At 38.0% G+C, this 19,362-nt stretch overlaps 1 protein-coding gene across 1 annotated transcript in view; it reads right to left on the reverse strand.

The window, feature by feature from the left end:
• Positions 1-19,362, reverse strand: part of TTC17 (tetratricopeptide repeat domain 17) — a 59,483-nt gene that overhangs the window by 24,718 nt on the left and 15,403 nt on the right. Inside the window, exons 4-16 of the mRNA XM_074852498.1 lie at positions 18,296-18,407; positions 17,063-17,194; positions 16,275-16,384; positions 15,832-15,976; positions 15,313-15,452; positions 14,909-15,069; positions 14,483-14,595; positions 12,808-12,948; positions 12,250-12,365; positions 10,954-11,128; positions 10,320-10,397; positions 7,909-8,133; positions 5,570-5,756 (exon numbers count right to left, since the gene is read on the reverse strand). Of these exons, the coding sequence (XP_074708599.1) occupies positions 5,570-5,756; positions 7,909-8,133; positions 10,320-10,397; positions 10,954-11,128; positions 12,250-12,365; positions 12,808-12,948; positions 14,483-14,595; positions 14,909-15,069; positions 15,313-15,452; positions 15,832-15,976; positions 16,275-16,384; positions 17,063-17,194; positions 18,296-18,407 (1,835 nt within the window). The remainder of the gene's footprint in view (positions 1-5,569; positions 5,757-7,908; positions 8,134-10,319; positions 10,398-10,953; positions 11,129-12,249; positions 12,366-12,807; positions 12,949-14,482; positions 14,596-14,908; positions 15,070-15,312; positions 15,453-15,831; positions 15,977-16,274; positions 16,385-17,062; positions 17,195-18,295; positions 18,408-19,362) is intronic.

A 19,362-nucleotide genomic window follows, 5' to 3' on the forward strand; every position in this document is an offset into this window, starting at 1 on the left:
AACACCCTTCACCCCAAGAGTAAACATCCCCTTTTCGACCTATTAACACTGTCAGTGATGAGCGTTCCTTGAAGGAACAAGACACAGCAGCTTGATACGGAAGAAACCAAAATGCTATTATGATAAAAATGTCTAAAAATGTCTAAATCTGTAGCAAGTGGAACCAAAATTCAGCAGCCCCTTGTCAGTCATAGCTTGCAGAGGGTCACTAAGTGAAGGGTGCATTTAAAAATGCAAAGTATTTCACATGTCTCTGGTTTAACACACTATTGTAAAGAAAATGTATGTGAAGCTTTTGCTTAGTGTTTTGTGTCCCTGAAATCGCTATAGGGAACTCAACGTGATTGCAGCTGTCAAGTTAAGAGTCAGAGGCTTAAACTGTGATGTTGATTTAAACATGTTATTTAATCTGTCCATAAGCTTGCTATTAGGGTTTCAAGCAGAGATTCATTCTTCTTCAGGTCAACCTCTCCTCTTCAGGTCAATTTGCTTAAAGGTCTAAGCTTATTAACTTTGTAAGAACTTAAGTGCTGGGGGACAAAGGAAAATCCATACACTTAGAAGATCAAATACCTTTTCCCCACATTTTATTTTAAGAGGACGTAGATGAAATCAAACCAGACTTTCGACTTCATGTGGTACAAGGTATTTGCACCACAAGAGGGCACTGAAGCCATACTTAAAGCGGATCATTGGGCTCTTGCTGTACACATTTACAGAACTAAGTCATAAAGGAAGGAAGCACGCATTGCTTTCAAACACACATCACTACATGAAAACGTTCCGATATCTTGACGGCACGCCCATACATTTATAATGCACTCACACTGCCTCTACTTCCAACAGAGCAGCACAAAGCTTTTTGTAAAAGTACTACCCTGCCAAGTAACGAAAGACAGAGAGACTAAAGAAACTTGAAAGACGTTGTGCATCGTGTTTTGAACATCATCTGTCTATTAATAAAGTGAATTGTGATTGTGAAAAGTGACTGTGAATTTTGATCTTGTCTAAAAGAATGTGAAGTGCACGAGCTCCTAACTGGAACCGTCAGTCAGGGGTAGGTGCTTACAGTCAGGTAAAAATATTTTGAGTACAAATGACTTCTGCTTGTCCAAGCAGCAATTCTGTTTACACACGTACGGAAAAGTCCTATGCAACAGCAATTAAATCAGCATGTTTCAACAGCCAGCTGACCATCACACTAGAATTATGCTGCTAGTATACTTTTTAGTAAGGCTTGACAACATCTGAATGTCCACATCAGCCAATGAAGTGCCACAGGAACAATCCCTTTGGCATTAACGGGATATTCCTCTACAGGCTTTCTCACATGATAAAAGCAACTTGCAATTTTTGCCATAAAGTTGTGCAAAACAAACCCTGGCAATGCACCATTTCAGTATCAAAGGTAACGCTGGCTTTCTCTACTAGCTTAATGAGCAGCACAAAGCCAAAGTATCTCATTTCTGCAGCCCTGAGAGTTGACCGTGTTTTTCACATGAAGTTCTTTACGCTTACACAAGTCTCTTGGTCCTGTTATTTGTGTGTCAGATATGGCTGCTCAGGTATCTGTCAAGCAACATGAGGTTTCTGCTACTTAACATGCTTCAGGAACTGACTTGCCAGTAACGTAACGGTTGATCATGCAGTAGCAACACTGAACACTGCCAAGTCACCTCTAGAATGACCACCACAGAATAACCCCGTAACAATGAAGTCTTCTGACCACTTTCTCAGTTATTTGGGAATAAGGCAGCATGTGGGCTCTTGGTCCAAGTGATGGAGGCGTATGTTGCACTGCAGCACTGGTGCTCTACAGTATCCGGATTTGTCGCAACTCACTGACCTCCTGCAGTTGCCTAAAACACATGTCATAGATGATTATAGTGGTACTAAATTTTGCACACTTCACACACTTCCTCCATAAGCAAAAAAAAATCACCATTTGCAGATTTAGAAATCCTTTTACAACAAACCCAAACATTTATGTAAATTTCAATACAGGAAGCAGATGTTAAATAGAAAATTGTTGGTCTGAGGTTTTTAATTCCTCCTCTTACAGGCGTGAAGTGACTTGGGTTCGAAATATAAATTTCTATCTAGAACAGAGGTAAGTTAGAAAAAAAAAAAAAAGTACCAGGCAGCAGTATAGACAGGAGCATATAAGCAAGCGTCCACCAAGTCAGCATTAGTGTTTCACACTTCCAAAGTCCTGTGCTAACAGCAAATGTCCCAACATGCTCAAGAAAATTCCCATTTCACCTATTTGAAATACACACCAGGCACATACTGTAATAAAAAAAATCAGACTACAAATACAGATTTTTGATCCCAAATTCCATCCCACGCTAACATGTAACTCCCACTGACCATTTGCTGGATTCTGCCGATGGCTCACGGCAGCAGAGCAAGGAACTCCGTGTTGGGTTCAGTTCTTGTGAATAGAGGCTTTTGACAGGCGAAGCAAAACCACAGCTATTACATGGGCCTACAACCCAAAGCACAGGCAGCCCTACTACTGTTACTTGCAGAAATACTGAATGAATGCTTATCAAAACAAAATATTAAACCAGAGACATTTGACATTCCCATTTCTTGGTAAATTTTTCAGCATAATATATCCATCTAAAAGGATATAAATAGTTATGACATGCCATCAAGTACATAGTAACAAGAGGACAAACTAAATTCAGCATCAGATGACCCCAAGCAGCCACACATGATCTGAAAGGATGTGAAAATCTCCCAAAGTAACAATCCAGTGATACTGGGACTGTCAAGCAGACACTTGATCCATGTATTTACAAATGTGCTACGTTAGCTCTAAACCTAAAGCCCCATTCAGAAAGGTGTGTGAAAGTAGTGTTCAGCTTGCATTTTGTCATCAAAATGTGCCTTCCAGTCTGTCATGGAGCCAAACAAGAGCACATTATGTTGCTTTATGAATCTCGTAAGTCTACATGACATTAACGTTTTAACAAATGCTCCAAGTGCAACAGGTAATGTTAAATATTAGCATCTAAATACAGTTTGCATTTTTCAGGTTCTTAGGTTGAATAATTGTATGTACTATTGCATTACGTATGTAAGGTCAAAATTCAAACTTACAATCTCTTTTCAACTCTTTTCTTTGGACTGAAGGATGAACAGAGGACTCCCAAAATTTCAGGATACTTCTAAGTGCGAAGTGTGATTTCTGGGTACGCGTTCTTGAAATAATTCTGGTTTTGGAGACTTAACCTCACTTTCATACAGCCTGTCAAGGTTCCTCTCGAGTCAGTTGAAGTTTACAGTGGGGGAAAAAAAGTATTTCCCCAAACCTTATGAAAATAAGATAGGCAAATCTACCTTTCCATTTTTGAATTCTGAGTTTTGACTTAAACCACAAATCATCATCAAGGTTGAATTAACCAGTGTGTTTATTTTATGCTCTGCACAAGAATTTTTCTGCACAAGAAATTTACACTATTTGTCAGGTTCATACTTTCAGGTTTCTTGCACTCAGACAAAAGACGACCTAAAGGATATTATAAATAGAAATGAAAAAGAAAGAAATATTAAGACAGGAAGAGTCCCAGAAAAAGGCAAAAATAGAGAGTAAAATATTTAAATACAGGAATACTGAAATTTAATGAGCAAATTAACATGCTAAGGCATATTCAGCTCTCTCTTGATTTAGCAGCTTCATAGATTCGTTAACAAATAAAACCAATCCCAATGAATATATTCACACTCACTGTGTTAACCTGTGGCCAAGCTAGCAAAAAAAGGAAAGGTAACACTTTTCTCACAAGCACTGTTGATAGGGGTTTCTCCTCACATTCAAGAAACTTACTAAAACTTACTAAACAGCATATGCAGTAATAGTTGGCCTCAAAATGGATCAGGAATCAATGCAAACAGCAGCCAAGAATCAGCCAAAGCAGAGGAGTATTTTAAGTATTATAACAAGGAGAAAAAGCGTACAACACAAAAGAAAGATGTAAAAGATCACTTTGGGGTTCCAATACAGCCATCCCTCATTACTGCCTCAGTTCTGTGAATATACTGTTAAATTACTTTCTCCTTAACTTCAAAACAGAGTGGCTATCGTTGAGGTTGGGCTGAAACAACTTTAACCTTGTTACAGCCATTTTTAAAGAAGATCTTAATAAAAAGTAAACAAACATTGACATTTTTTTTTCCAGAACATCGAAAGCGTCTTTTGTGATGAAATGTGCAAGTTCCATTGCTGCTTACTCTATCTATTGGGATTTTTAAAAGAAGGGCAATCTGATGTTAAGAGATTCAGTGATAGGTACCAGTGTAAGAAATGACGGTACAGAAGTCAGCCAGAGACCCAGCAGCTGGGCCATAATACCATTTCCTACACTACATTTAGCCAAACAGCATTAATTTTTCCGCACAGCTGATGTGCTGTCGATCAGGGCAAAATGCATAAGGCCATAGAAGATAGTATTATTCTAATGACATAGTCCTGGAATTTCACCTACAATGGCATGATCCATACTGTAGCAGGAGATACGATGGCCTCTAGCCTATGCTTAGACAGAGTAATTCTAGATGGTAAATCAGAGGTTTCTCCATGTCTTTGCACTGGTGAGGGAATTAAAAAAACAATTCAGAGTAAGTCCTAGCAATACTAAAAATCAAAAGCATTTCTCTCATGTGAGGTTTCTGCTTAAAAACAAAGGAATACCTTAGTAACAAAGGACACCTTAGTAACAATTTGAGAGAGAAGGGATTGCAAAATATATTCATAAGTGTTCTTCAAGATTGCTCATAAGCAGCATGTTAGCCATATGGAAGTACAGACAAAATACTTGAAATATTCCATGGGATTCACTGAAATGAAAGAATCGATCTCCAAAAGCTATTATTGGGGTTTTTTAAACTACAAGTAGCTACTATGGACAATAAAGTATTCTATCTCAAATATTTTAAAATATTTTTCGGGGAGAGACTGGGTTCAAAGTCATTCTTCTTACAGCTTTTTGGAGGGTTAAGAGCAGTGACCACAGACCCCATAGAAACAAAATTATGTTGACGCAATATAGTCTATTCTGTAAAGACTGAACAGCAGAAAATGACATCCAAAGCACTGAACACACCGAAAGGATATGAATTAAAACTAAACTGCTCTTCACCAAATTCTTCAGCTTTAAGAAAACATATCCATCTGACTGTAAAATTCGAGGGGATGTACAAAGAGGCTGTTGCGTAGCCTAGCAGTGTAGCTGTGCACTTCCATAAATACTGAATGCAGCATTCCTCATTTACCAGGAAGAGACATCCGTGAGGCTGTTAAGGTATTACTGACACTCTCAGGAAGCCATCTGCAACTCAGTGGCAGCCCTCTAGATATTTAAGAGATGACCCTCAAGCACTTCTTAATGGACTGTAACTTCTCCATTAAAAGCAGTGCCTCAGCCTGGGTTCTTACAGGGAGGAAGCCCTATAAAGCAAAAGGGAGGATCCTTGGAAAAGAAGTAATCACGAATTTCAGGTGCAACACCCAAGGCAAATAGACAGTATTTCACTTGTGGTCCATCTTTAAGCAGTTGCTTACCACTGCACACAGAAGAGGTGATGTTGTACAGAAAAGGGTAAAACTGCAAACAGCGGATCATCTTCAGGCTGCTTTCACACTCCAAGCACTTGGTCGTCAAATCCAGAGCGTGTCTGAAGGCCTGCAGGGCTCCACTAAGGTTGTTCAGAGCCAGATATGCATTTCCTAGGCTCAAAAAAGTCAGAGGCTGCAAAGAGAAAAGCAACGTACCCCAGCATAAGTATGTTCACTGTTTAAAACTGAAGCCAACTAGGAAAAATCCCTGTCAATCCACACCCTCCCAAATTTGGCTGGAAAGAATTTAGAAAACTTCTTAAATAGGAGCTGCCTATTCTTAGAATGGAGAACTAACAGCTTCATGCATTGGTGCTAAACAAAAGCTGTTTTGACATAAGGTTGTGTTCAGGATTCCATCTTCCTACGATGAAAACCAGCTGTTAAATACACACAAGTTGAAATGAAGCATTAAATACTTACTTATAACCCATCATAAACCTCACGCTTACTGCACAGTGTAGCAAAGAACTAAATTTCAATGCTTGGAGACGTTTTACAATGATTAAAAGTCAGCAAAACGTCAGTAAAAATATTACTAGTGTTCTAGCAGGACAGATGCATTTCACTTGTCAGGAGTGTTCAGGATTTACTGGAGCAGAAGTAGGTTACTGAAAACACAATGTCACACTAGCTTAGGGGTATACATTTATGTTTACTTTAAATTCTTTATAAAACTTAGTATTTTTGTCCACTGCTTTTGGCTAATCTCCCTAAAATATGTATTTTTTTAAAAACTACAAATTATAAACACCTTTTTCACTGGGTAGAATTTGATTAGCACTTTAATATAGGCACACAGTAAAGCATTACATTTTGTTGACAAAAAAGTCTTTCACTTACACAAAGTAATTTGCTGCAATTAACAGTATAATGCTAGAATAATGACTGTAATATTGTAATTCAGCAGTCATTTTTTCCATTGACATAATTTTACATTCATTATCTGAAAATCTGGAGACTTATCAGTGGCTTAAGATTTTTCAAACTCATCTTGTATTATTAAACACTATTCAGAAAAAGGTGCAAGCTGAGCAAGAGGATTTTTTTCTAAAAAAGCTTTTGCTAATATAGCACATCCTTCACTCCCTGTAGCTGTAATTCATTTTAATTTGTATTTACTCTCCATTATATTCCAGGAAATACTATTCAAGTACAAATTATCCTGCCAGATTTTTTGATACAATAGGTATTGAGAATGCCTGAAAAAAAATAGGAGCAGGCATTGTGGTAACGAGGTAGGACTCGCCAATATTTTTGAAGAAAAGCCCTACTCCCACAGCATGGGGCTAAGGACCTCCTTCCCTCCAAGGCTCTGCTTTCAAGTGCTCTGCTTAAGGCCCATCATTCAAGCATAGCTCTTTCTGTAGTTCCCTTTTGCACTCTTACCTGCCACCCAGATGGGCTAGGTTCCTCTCCAACAATTGCAAAATTGTTCCTGAATGCTACATTGAAAAGGCTTATTCTGTTTTTAGCTTTTTTATGTGCTCTGTGACTGGTGGCCTGGCAGGTTTAAGCTCTCTGTTTATCTATCTACAGAAGTAGAAGGACAGGAAAAAGTCACTTGAACCTCTTACTGAAGCATCTCAAATGTAAGACCAAAATTACTTGCTAGAGCAAAGGTGTCCCCTGCCACGCACCCTCCCCACCCCTGCCTTCCTTTTCACAATTATTCTGGTCAGTTCTGTAGTTTAAACAGTTTATACAGAAACTTTCTATGTGTCATAGGTGACAACCTACAAAATGTTTATAACGTTACCATTCAGAAATACAGAAAACCTGTTTTGAATCTATTGTTGGAAGTCAGCAAACAACAAGAAAACAGCTTTTTCCTCTAGGTATATAGATGAAATCTAGGTACAAATAAAACAGCACAGATAAAAAGTGGCACAGAAAAGATGTCTACACAGCCAAAGATCTTGGTGACACACATGCTGCTTCAAGGGTTTTAAAATCAAGACACAATGCTGACAGCATTGTGGATCTCTGTTTTAGATGAAAAAGTAGCCAAAAACGCCAGGACTAGATTCCTTAGTGCCACTACTGGTAATGCAAGTTTTGGGAGGCAAAAAGTCTGTCGTGTTTTAGAAGAACTTCTGTTCTAGATGTTTATAGTCTCAGCAACCAGCATCACCCCCAGTGCGATCAACAGTGTAAATGAAAATTAACGTAAGTTGCAACCCACAAAGACACAGGTAAGTAAGCCCAAGTAAGTAACATATATTTAGAAAATAGCAAAGGAAAAGACATTCACTGCTGAACGAACACAGAAACCGTCATCTTACCTCAGAGGCGTTGATGGCCAAAGCCTTCAGCAGGAGCCTGCTGGCATCCAAATGAAGACCATAATGAATCAAGAGGTTAGCAAGATTGACCAGAGGGATGTCTTGATACTCATGTGGAGCTAAATTAAATGCTTTCTGCAAACAGGCGATAGCAAAGGTGCTATTTCCAACCGCACGCCAGTACAATCCAGCTTCATTAAGCACAAGCCACAGAGGATCTTCTGGCTATGGGAGAGTCAGGGAGAAGGATGAAAACACCCATGAAGTGGTGTCTCAGGAAGACAGAATTGCCTGCTCTTTCATAAGAAACAAACAAAACTCACCCTTGCATACTACCTTATTAACTACATACAAATTACTCTTTGCTGTGACTGATCAGTCAATCTGCTCTGCTCTACTCAAACTGATGCGATTTACAGTCTGAACTGTAATTTAGTAGCAGCTGTTGCTCACACTCTACTCATATGACTGCCTTATACCATGACCACAAAATCCCTTAAAAGATAACACGGGATAACCGTTAACTCACTTCAGGAAGCAACATCTGTGAGCCACTTCAGAGTCTTAGAATTACATTAACACAGATCTATGTAGAAATGTTACAATTTGAAGGTCAGGCAGCTTTTAAATCGTTGTTAGATGTCCTTCCAGGTCCTATATCCAACATTGAGATTTCCTGTCATTTTATGGTTTCAGAGTTGTTTTTTCTAAGATTTAGTTATCTATTTGTCTTATGAAAGTTGACAAGTGACATGCATTAGATCTACTTAAAGATTATAAGACAGCAAGCGACAAGTGAGGGCAGGTGGAAGAATGGAGGAAGCGTCAAATACACCTTGAATGTTCCTTCCTCCTCCTTCACCTATAAGAAAAAACAAACACTCATCCTAGAGGAGAAACAGTAAAACTTTACAATACTGACAGGTGGACAGAGCTACGTAAGACATCCGCTTTCAGATGGAAGGGTTTGAAATGGTTTAGAAACACGTTCTATTTTTTAATATTTTCAGCATTCTGTGTTACCCAATTCTACAGAGTTTAAAGTATAAAAGCAACAACTGAAATTAATGTCCAATCCAACCTACACATCTGAAGCCCAAATGCACGCATGAGCAGGAAACATGCAGCTAGAATTAAAGAAGCGAAACAGATAAGGATCTTTACAGTAGTATTGTATTAAGGCAATAAAGCCGGCATTAGAGTAATAGTGTGTTGAAAAAGTTAATCAGTACAGATTTTCTTCCAGATTTTAAAAACCACTTCATACAGGAGGGTTCTACCTGTAGCTCAAGATGAACCGGAAGATATCAATAGAATATATTACCTCTTTGTTCGGAGTACCTTGCATGAACTAGAATTGTAAATGTATTTATCACCCCTACTTTGCAATGCACATACATAACGTTACTTGCATGTTATTCACATCAAACTCCTCACTGATTTACGCTTCATCCACAGGTCTCAATGACCTTTCTTTAACTAAATCCTCAGCAAGTTATTAGCACTTTGTCTTTCCCAATACAAAGATACCAACTGTGGCACTCCTGCTCTAGACAGTTTATCGTTAGAGAACAGGCATGACACAACAGTGTTCTTACATCAGCACCTAAATGAGCGAGAAGTTTAGACTTTTAGCATGAAGGCAACAGAATACAATACTTATACCTGTGCACTGCAACAGTAAGACATTAGACATGCACAGGACTGTTCTGAACAGCGTAATAACAGGAATCAACCCCTACTGTTAATTTTTCTTCTGGGTAAGACAGATGCACGTAGTAAATGGTACTGATTTTAGATTAAAACCAATACATACATACACTGCCTTGACACAACTTGCACAAGAGAGTTAATTTGAGATATATCAGCTTGACACATCAAAAAGAGGCAACCTCTATCTCAATGCTTCCTGTCATTTGATTTGTGATGACTTTCAGAGGCCCCACGCAAGATGGAGGTGGCATTCCACGGGGTGTTATACAGATGTGCACGCTGTGCTCATTATCCTGACAGAGGGCTGGTTTCTTTGGAGGAGGCTGGGGGGGAGGCAGGTTAGTGGGGAGGAGGAGGAAGAGCATGCAGGGAGGGGTGAGAGATAGAGCAGTTCCAAGATATTTCTCTCAGTTAAGCAAATGGCTGCCAGGATTAGCTAATATATTGCTGCTCCACGTCTTGCAGTCACAAGAACAGGTAACCACAGGGCTGTTTGGTCCACACTAAGCTAAATTAAATAGATGCTTCTCTGTATGTTTGTGCTTTACTTGTAAACATGGATTTTAAAGTTAGTGTCATCTCAGTTACAGGCAGCAAATAACCTTATTTCTAGCACATCGCTCACTGACTTTTTTAGAAGTATAGAAACAAGCCTCAAATAAGAATTCTGAATTCTCATTCTACAGTTTTTGACATACCTTTCTCATGGCATGATCTAGAAATGCTTCTATCTTCGCCTGTGTAATAGTTTGATTGTTGATACGAGAATGTAAAACCTGGACAACAAAGATTAGAATTTTAAAATGTTTTTTTTGAGCAACTGAATAAATTTTACAGTATATATCTACATAAGTCATTCAAGTTCTCACATCCCTATGTCTTCCCTTTTGTAAAGTGAAAAAAACCCCAGAAAAATTGTTCTAAACAGATGATGTGAACACGTAACGATTAAAGCAGCCAATCTCCAGAAAGCAATATGAAGGACTAATCCCAGCCTAAAGTTACCAACTTGGTAGAACACCGTAGTTATTGGAAACCCCAGGAAGATGAATCATGTCAAGTGACTGTTAGACGTTTTAGAAGAAAGCAGTAATTTCAAATAGTAAATTACATTTCCTATTCTGTGTGCTTTTGGTCAGCATTTGAAAGAAGTTCTCCCTTCCTCCAGCCCTATTAGAAAGCACTTGCTCCCCTTTTTTGGAAGTAATGATTGGCTTGTGGTATCAAGTAATCTTTTAAATATCAGAATCTTCCATGTTCTGAGCGAGATTTTTAAGGCAATAAGAGGAGAATTTGAAGACAGAAGAAAACCAGCAAGAAAAGGTCTCTTACTTGTCTTGCTTGATCATCTGGCATCTTGAATTTCAAATCTAGATTACTGTCTAGTTCCTTGACCAGTATGTTTAGAGATTCATTGTTACGAGCATCAGTAATGGAAGAACAGTCTGGTGCCTGGGTTTCTCCATGTCCAACAGCATCTCTTGGGATACTCAGAATTGGCTGGATTCTGGCAATAGGGAGAACCAAGACAAATTAATAGCACGTGCTGTATGTATCTTTAAACATAAGATTCAGCTTATATGGACTGACAAGCTCATGCTGTAGACTGCCACAAGACATGAACTGCAAACCAGGAGAGTTCAAGGCCCACCCTTCCCTTGAAAAGCCATTAATAGGTAAGGTCTTTACTTTCCGTTCTTAAGCATAGAACACCTGTAAATAATGCAACAGGGATTAAGACACAGAAGGTACTCATGTTATGTTAATAAGGGTTGTATGAAGTTTAGGACTAAATAGAGCAGTGAAAAAGAAAATGCTGAAGTTTTTTAACCTGAAGTTTGATTTCAAAAACATCAAGAGGTAGACAAAGTGTTTGGGAAGAACATTCTAAGTTGAACCCTTTTTTTTTTTTTTCCAAAGGAATCTTCAGGACATTTGTGGATGGGAACCTTTGTTTTAACACATGCTTAATACTAGAATGAATACTGACTAGGAGAAGAAAGATTTCTTGCTATCGCTATTACAAAAGTGAGAAGGATATGATGAAATTGCATTGGTCTATGTGAGGTAGCCACTGCAACACAGACACATTTATTTTATCCTACGTAATAACAAACATTACTGACTATTCCACAAATAAGCTGGTTTTCTACCTCTGTCCCAAAGCAACGAGCCAGGGCTTTCCACTCCTAATCCTTTTTTAGTATTTTCTGGTCTTCACAATGTTCTGTTGTCATAACTAATGCTGAGAGGATGTATGCAATGTACAACAGTCAACTGTAGTTATTAAATAGATATTCAGCTCATTCTCAAGGATTTTTTTTGTTAAATACTCTACAAGACATTCAGACTTGTGCTTAAATCCTCATTCTTTTAGTAATACTGTAGATATTTCATGTATTCACCTTGTACTAAGAGTCAGGGCAGAATCACCATGAAATTGGATCTGACTGTTACAGTTAGAGCAAAGACAACAATAAAGGAAAATACCCTCCTTCTGTGGAACGGCCAGAGCAAGAGGTCTGAACACATCTGTGCTGCTGATTACTAATTGCATCCATCCTCTCCAGAAAGAAAATACTCATTAGTGAAAATTTACAAATACAGTTTTTAACGATCAACACTTGCCTGAATCCCCTATTTTCTGGAGGCAGGAAATAAGTTGGCAGTTCTTCTGGGTCAGGAATTTTGGGGAACGATTTCATGCACTCTGATCGCTGAGGCCAAAGAATATGTTGCTTGTCCTAAGGGGCAAAGGAATTATTTTTTATTGTTTTCTCAACATTTTAAATATTCTAATTAACAAGTTAATAAAAACATAAGGAATAGTCTGGAGGAAAAAAAGAGCAGAGATCTTTAAAACTATTATTTTTCTATCTTTTCTGGAATATCAGCAGTTCAGTTTATCTTCACTCAGTTGTACTGCTTTATTTGCAGCAAATGTTTACAAAGTCAGCTAAGAACAACCCTCTCTGCACTCTAGTAGAGTTTCAAATGATGGGAAACTGGTACAGAGAAATTACGGAGATGCTTATATGTTGAAGAAAATTCAGACTGCTACATTCTCCAGTTCTGCCACACATCAAAAGCGTAGCCCAATTGCTAAGAAGTTTCACGTAAACAAGGACAAGCTTCACTCTTTCACAACTCCTCTTTAAAAAGGCAAAGCTTATCCACTCCACTCACTCTGTTGGATTCTACACTCCACACTGAAACGATAGAACGAGCAACAGGGGAAGACTGCAAGGACTGGCTGTGGTCGCTTTGGTTTGCGTGAAGATCCAAATTCACAGATGTCATACTAGAAGTTGAAGAGTCTTCACCAAACTGGAAACAACAGAAAACCAATATTGAATGAAGAAAAGAGATGGTATATCACTGTCTGAATTTCTGCAAATTATTTTTTTCCCCACCATTTATGTAGCGAAGCCTCACTGATGAGCTCAAATTTGGGTAGCAGGAAAAAAATGCAAATTCAAGTCTCCTGACTGACTCACACCATGGAAAAGTAATACTCATGTTGTAAATAAGTCAGCAGTGAAAACACAAGTGCAAAACAACAAAAACGTGCTAAAAGGTACTGAGCAAACATAATCTACTTATCTAGACTGCATAGCTCTAATTCAAGTCAGAGTTACTAAGACTCGTGGCTTGCAAAATTATCTTGATAATCTGAATTTTTAATTATTATAGTAGGAAGAACACCCAAGAAGAAAACACAGCATAATTAAAAATAATTATTCCTGTTTCTTAAACTAGTTAAGGGGAAACTCCAGAGCACATTCCACACTGCAAAATAAATGAAGCCATAATCTCTGTCTGTAGCTCTAACCCAGCAGCAGTGTTGCTTGGGTGTCATTCTGGATTTTCAGGGTGAGTACACACCTGGCTTTCAAAACTTCTCAATATTCCTGTATCAGATTTCCTTGGTGCACTGTCTAATTCAGGATTCACAATCAGCAAATACGGGGCTAACACCTTATTTTGGGGCTGCAAAAGCACTCACAGATTCAACCCCACTGAGCTTTGCTCTTCCATTTAATTGCTTATGGTGGTTTTGTGCTCCTTCTGGTAGGAAAAAAGATTAAACTGGAAGGAGCATGCAAAAGTTGTGTAGCTCAAGTCATATGACAGCGTAATAAACAAAAGAAACTATGATCCATTTTCAGGCCGTGGAGATAAGTGATTGATACAATATTATTTTAAGCACACTTTCAAGCTGTTATGCTGGAATACTCTTTCCACTAAAGAATAATTCTTGTTTCATATACCACACATACGTTAGAAAAGAAAACGAACTCCTTAGAAAACCTTTGTCTCTTTATTAACATTCACTGCCTAATGCTTTTTCCTGTCCTCTCTGAAGGAAACTAAATTGGAAAATTAAACATGTTACACTCCTGCTAGCGTGCCTGAAATGTAGTATATTTGTGTAAGAGAAAGCTCTAATTCCTCAGGTGAGGATTCTTATACTTCCTAGAAAGAAATACTTGGCTCTTCTTGGCAGGTTGAAAAAGCAAAGCAGTCAATATAGAAGTGGCTGGAAACTAAGACTTTGGACTATATTATAAAGTTTTTCGATTCAATAATTCTAACAGTTCTCTTTTCTAAGTAAAACAAAGTCTTATACAATGAACCCTCTAAATTTCCATAATCCACAGCTGATCTCAGCTTGTATGACTAGCAAAAGAAACTAGCATTAAATACTTTACACTCTGGAAAAGAGACTAAATGATTTCTCACTATAATTACCACACCCAAAATGTACCCCCTTTGACAAGCCTCAAAAAAAATTGAACTATTTAGCTAATAAGGCAAATGGGATGCAACTTAAAGCAGTGGTATCAATTCACAGACAAACCTGAACATATTCCACATTTTCAAAAATGTCTCCGCGGTGATAACGAACAGGCTGGTCCCACTGGCAGTGCAAGCTATGCTGCTGGTTGCCCAGTCTACAGATCTGATGGTTCCCTGCAAAGCACAAAACAGTTTTTTCTACTATATAAGTGAGGTTTCCGAGGAGACAAAGACAGCATACAGTCAACCCCTCCACTCCTAATTCAGTCAATCCTTTTTATTTATTTCATCAGCACATAGGAAATGCTGTCTTCAAAAGACTCAAAAAACCCCTGTTCAAGAACACATTGCACATTCTGTTTTAATAAGCAAAACACAACAGCCACTTATGGCCATCTTAATATACTAAGAAGTTACGTCCTGACATTAATCTGAATATGTGCAATTCTTCATTGCTATAATGAGCGTGAACTCTGAAAAGTTGTACCTAATTGAGCTTCTTTTGCCATCTGTGTCTCGTGAATGATGTTCCTCAAGATTTGTTCCTCCTGGATGAGCTTGTACTTGTCTAAAACATCTTGTTGCCTGAGGTAATGGTCATGTTGCTTCTGATATTCCTTCAATTCATTTAATGTTCGCTGAAGTGATCTTGAAAGTTCAACAGTAGAATAGATTTACTTCGAATGCTTTTTAAAATAGCAGCTTTTCCTAAAGTGTTGCACATTTTCAACTTCAGGTTTCTTAAAGTATTCTTATAAATAATTTTATTGCATAGTCAAAGAAATACAGAAAGTTGAAAATCATTATTCTATTTGAAATGTAAGAAATTGCTGTAACAGAACAATAAAAGCGCGACTGTATGAACTGTCACTAGGATGTTTCTTTAGTTACCTATGCTGGGCTTCCAGTTTTTGCTCAAGTTTTTGCTGACATAGGACAGCATGCTTCCTTTTTACAGCTTGCTCAAACCCTGGTTTGGCCTGTAGAGCATGATCGTAACACAGGACTGAGTGGTTGTACTCTCCAAGCATCTGAAGAATGACGGAGAGAGAAAATTAGCTATTGTTCAGTAACAGGTAACAAAAAATATTCCATTTTCAAAGAAGTCATTAACTCAAATTTTACTTTGTGGTAACAAGCAGCCTGTTATTTCTGAAACTCAAGCCGCTGTATCTGCTAGAGAAAGGCTGCAGGAGAATTTCCCTGCAATTTTTTTTCCAAGTGCAGATAAAAACCTGTGCTGAAAGACAGACTTTTGGATGAAAATATCTTGACAGAATCTTAAGCATTAAGCATGAAATGCATGTGGAACACAGACACATTGTAAGAGTAAAGCATTACAAGTCAAGCCACAAAGATTAAATAATATTTGGTTTTCTACAAGTCTTGGAAAATAAAGATGGTATTTACTGCGTATATATTTCCCAAAGTGTAATAGCTGGTAAAGAAGTCACTGTAATCCAGAGCTGCATGGACCACAATAGCTGCATCTGCAGAGAAGTGAGCCCGGTGCAGAATATTTGCCAAATTTACCAGTGCAATATCTTTATTTTGCCTAAAAGAAGGAAAGAAAATGAAAAGAAAAAAAGAAAAAAACAGACATTAATAGGTCAGACTGTGTAAGAATCATGCGTAAGGATACACTCACATACATAAGGATACAGTCACATGTTAAATATGTAATCTGGTAGAAAAATGTCTAAACTGTACATATGCCTAGTATCGTGCATAATGGTTAAGAACAAGTAACATGGATTATTCTTTAGGATACAGTCTTAGAAACTAAAACCTGTTTACTAATTAGGATAACTAGAAAAGCAATCTGAAAAGAAATCTTTATTAGCAATTCTTACCTTGAAGAAAAATGAAGGGCACGCATGGCACATTCTACTACTTGGTACGGCTCATTCTTTATTCTCCAGTAAAAAGAAGCCATATTATAGAGAACCCAGGAAGAAGAGTTCTGCAGTAAAGAGAAACACATGAGCTGTACTAACTCCTAAGACATGAACTAGAAGGTTAATCAGGGCTTTAATTACTATGCGATGGAAATATGAGCACCAATTCTGGTCTAAATTATCCTCTTCCTCTGAAAAGCTGCCATTTGGCAACAGTTGTGAATGTTTAGGAAGAATGAACTAGCATATAAATGTATTAAAGAAACAGAGCTTCTGCCTTTCAGACAGGTAAAAATTCAAAACGAGATGAAATGAGAGGTGATGGTAGTTTAAGCATCAGCAGCTTAGTTGGACTTCAATAAGAGTTTCTATATTTTGCAGGAAGGCATTTAATAAAAACACACGCATTTCAGTGCTATTGTTTCTTCTTTGTTCTTTAAGTACCTGCATTTCTGTTTAAAAGCTCTTATTACTTTGACAGAGCAATGAATGGGGCTTGCCAGACCATCAGCCTGCCATTGAAGATGACAGTAAGTATCTATTTACTGGCTTTGCTGATGCCTTCTCCTACCTTTGCTTGCCTAGCATAAAATTTTTTTAGTCTGCCTTTTTGTAACTAAAATGTAAGCCAAAAACGTATGTGCAAAACTAGTACTGGACCTGATAGCATGTACCAGGCATATCTAATCTTGCGAGACCTTTCTAACACTCTTTTTGTGCATGCAGCAAGATGAGTTTCATACCTTCATTAGCCCGTCATAAATACGATGACCTATTTCCTCTATACTTCTTCCCAGCCTCCGTGATAAGTATGTGAAGATTGGATCTTCTTTAGGTAACAAGGGTGCGGAAAGATTAACTCTTTCTTGGACACCCTAAAATAAAAATTGAATATAGGTATTTGCTGACACTTTAACTAAAAGTAGAGAAATATAGGCAAGAGTTTAACTCCCATTTACAGCTTGGTGATTTTACATTCCTATCACCCTTTCGTACCAAGGTCTTTGGGACCTGACAGGATAATGTCACATCTGATGGATGAATAATATGTATTATTACAGAGAGGCAAACATTAGAAGTAGACAAAAGCAGCCTCTGCTTGTGAATGCTACAGGAGAAATATTAATTTCTGGTAGCACTGAGTATCTGGCAGCTTACTAATTTCACTGATGACCACTGAAGCACTTAACTCATGTTTGTCAGGTTACAGGCACGCTATGAAAGTATCCCTACATCTCTTCCTTCTCTTTCTTCCTTCCCCAACAACAAACAAACTCCCTTCAAAAGTACATCTAGACCCAGGAACAGAGCTAAAAAACTTCAGTTCCTGTTTTGTCCGTAAGAAAATCATTATTTGTAGATGAAAAGTTATTTTAAAGACCTGTAATAAAAGAAATAGCAAAACACAAGCACTAAAGCTGTGTCTGCATTAGAAAAATTGCTCATATAATACTGTTGACAAAAACAATTTTTGCACCACACTTCCACTGTCACCTTTCTAAAGCAGATGAACTTTGTACTAGTAAGGAACAATTATCTCATCCTCTGGGTTAGGGCTTGGCACTCAGATACCAAAGACAGAGTCAAGTGTGTTAGAAGCTACCGACCAGCCTGCAAACAATTTTCTGACCCTGAATCTCCATACAGTTTAAGGACCATGTTCAGCACTCTCCAATTTTAACTGAAACAATTCACAAGTTAGAAGCATTTCCAAGGAAAGCTACCATTTTACTAATGAAACGTGTATTTTGAAAACAAAATACTCCATTTTCCTAAAAATGTCCTCTAAAATAAGGCAAACAATGACAAAAGAGAAACGGGATACTTTAATCGGGGCACAATTGTGGTTTAAAAAAAGTCTGAAACAGTCTTGAAAGATTACAATACCTTTCAACCTTGACTGAGACCTGCCAGGAAGAGTTTTCTATTCCTCTTCCTGACGGGGAAAAAAACCGTACTTGCATTTGCTCACTTACCCGTAAGTGCTGAAAAGCATGAATACTGTATGGAAGATCTAGAACTTTTGTACAGTCTGGCTGCTGCAGGTCTGGAGGCACTGGGGACTTTGTGTCTATATAGTCTTCAGGGCTGAGGACATAACAACAGCAGACTCCAGATTAAAATACTGCTAAAGTTCATAAGAGACAGTATTGTGGTTGACAGACACAGTATTCTGATTTGACCATTACAAAGATCCTGTGTTTGAGCACACTAGATCATTTCTGATGTCTTCCCAGACTCCAGTTGTATCAGGATGTCACCACTATAGGATAAAGTAAATAAATTTCTGACTGTTTTAGAGAAAACATCAACATTTGGATAGCCTCCAAAATGTCTGAGCATCAACCTCGTGTATCACTATTATGATTAATGATCTACCTGCCAGGAAAATGGCAACGCAAGCAGATTAGAAGACTCTTCAACTGAAACAAACCCCAAGTATTAGCAAGAAGCCCAAATGAAGGTATCTGAGGATAAAATTAATCTCTTCCCACTTCAAGTGCTCATATGATTATGTTAAAAAATTAAAACTACAAAACCGAAACAGTCAGCCCTGAAGATGAATTCCCAGTGAAGCTGAATGTCAGGCAGACTCTCCACACATTCTTTACTTGCTAAACACAGGGGGTGAAATATGACCAGGAGGTTCAACAGCTTGGTAATCAACAGAATTTCATTCAAATTTAAGTCAAGACAGTTCTCAGGACCAGAAGTGTTATCTAGCTCAAAATACACAAAGCACACTCAAGCAAATTCAACCCCCTTCTACTTGACACACTGTAGTTTAATTCACATGTCTGGCCATATCAGTGCAGAGTTACAGTGGTAGAACTGACTGGGAGCCTTGGAACAGAACTGAGAAGTTTCGGGGTAGGACTAACATGGACAGTTTTTGGGAAACAGCATTTCTGTCGCACCCTGTCATAATTAGTGGCAGAGGTTGTTTCAATTTTATTCCACACTGACACAAAATAAACCAACTGTCATCTAAAGAACAGTCAGTGATGGTATTTTTCTTTTTACTTGCATTTAGAGGTTTTGT

The sequence above is a fragment of the Strix uralensis genome, chromosome 29 (assembly GCF_047716275.1).
Source record: "Strix uralensis isolate ZFMK-TIS-50842 chromosome 29, bStrUra1, whole genome shotgun sequence".
Lineage (NCBI taxonomy): Eukaryota > Metazoa > Chordata > Aves > Strigiformes > Strigidae > Strix > Strix uralensis.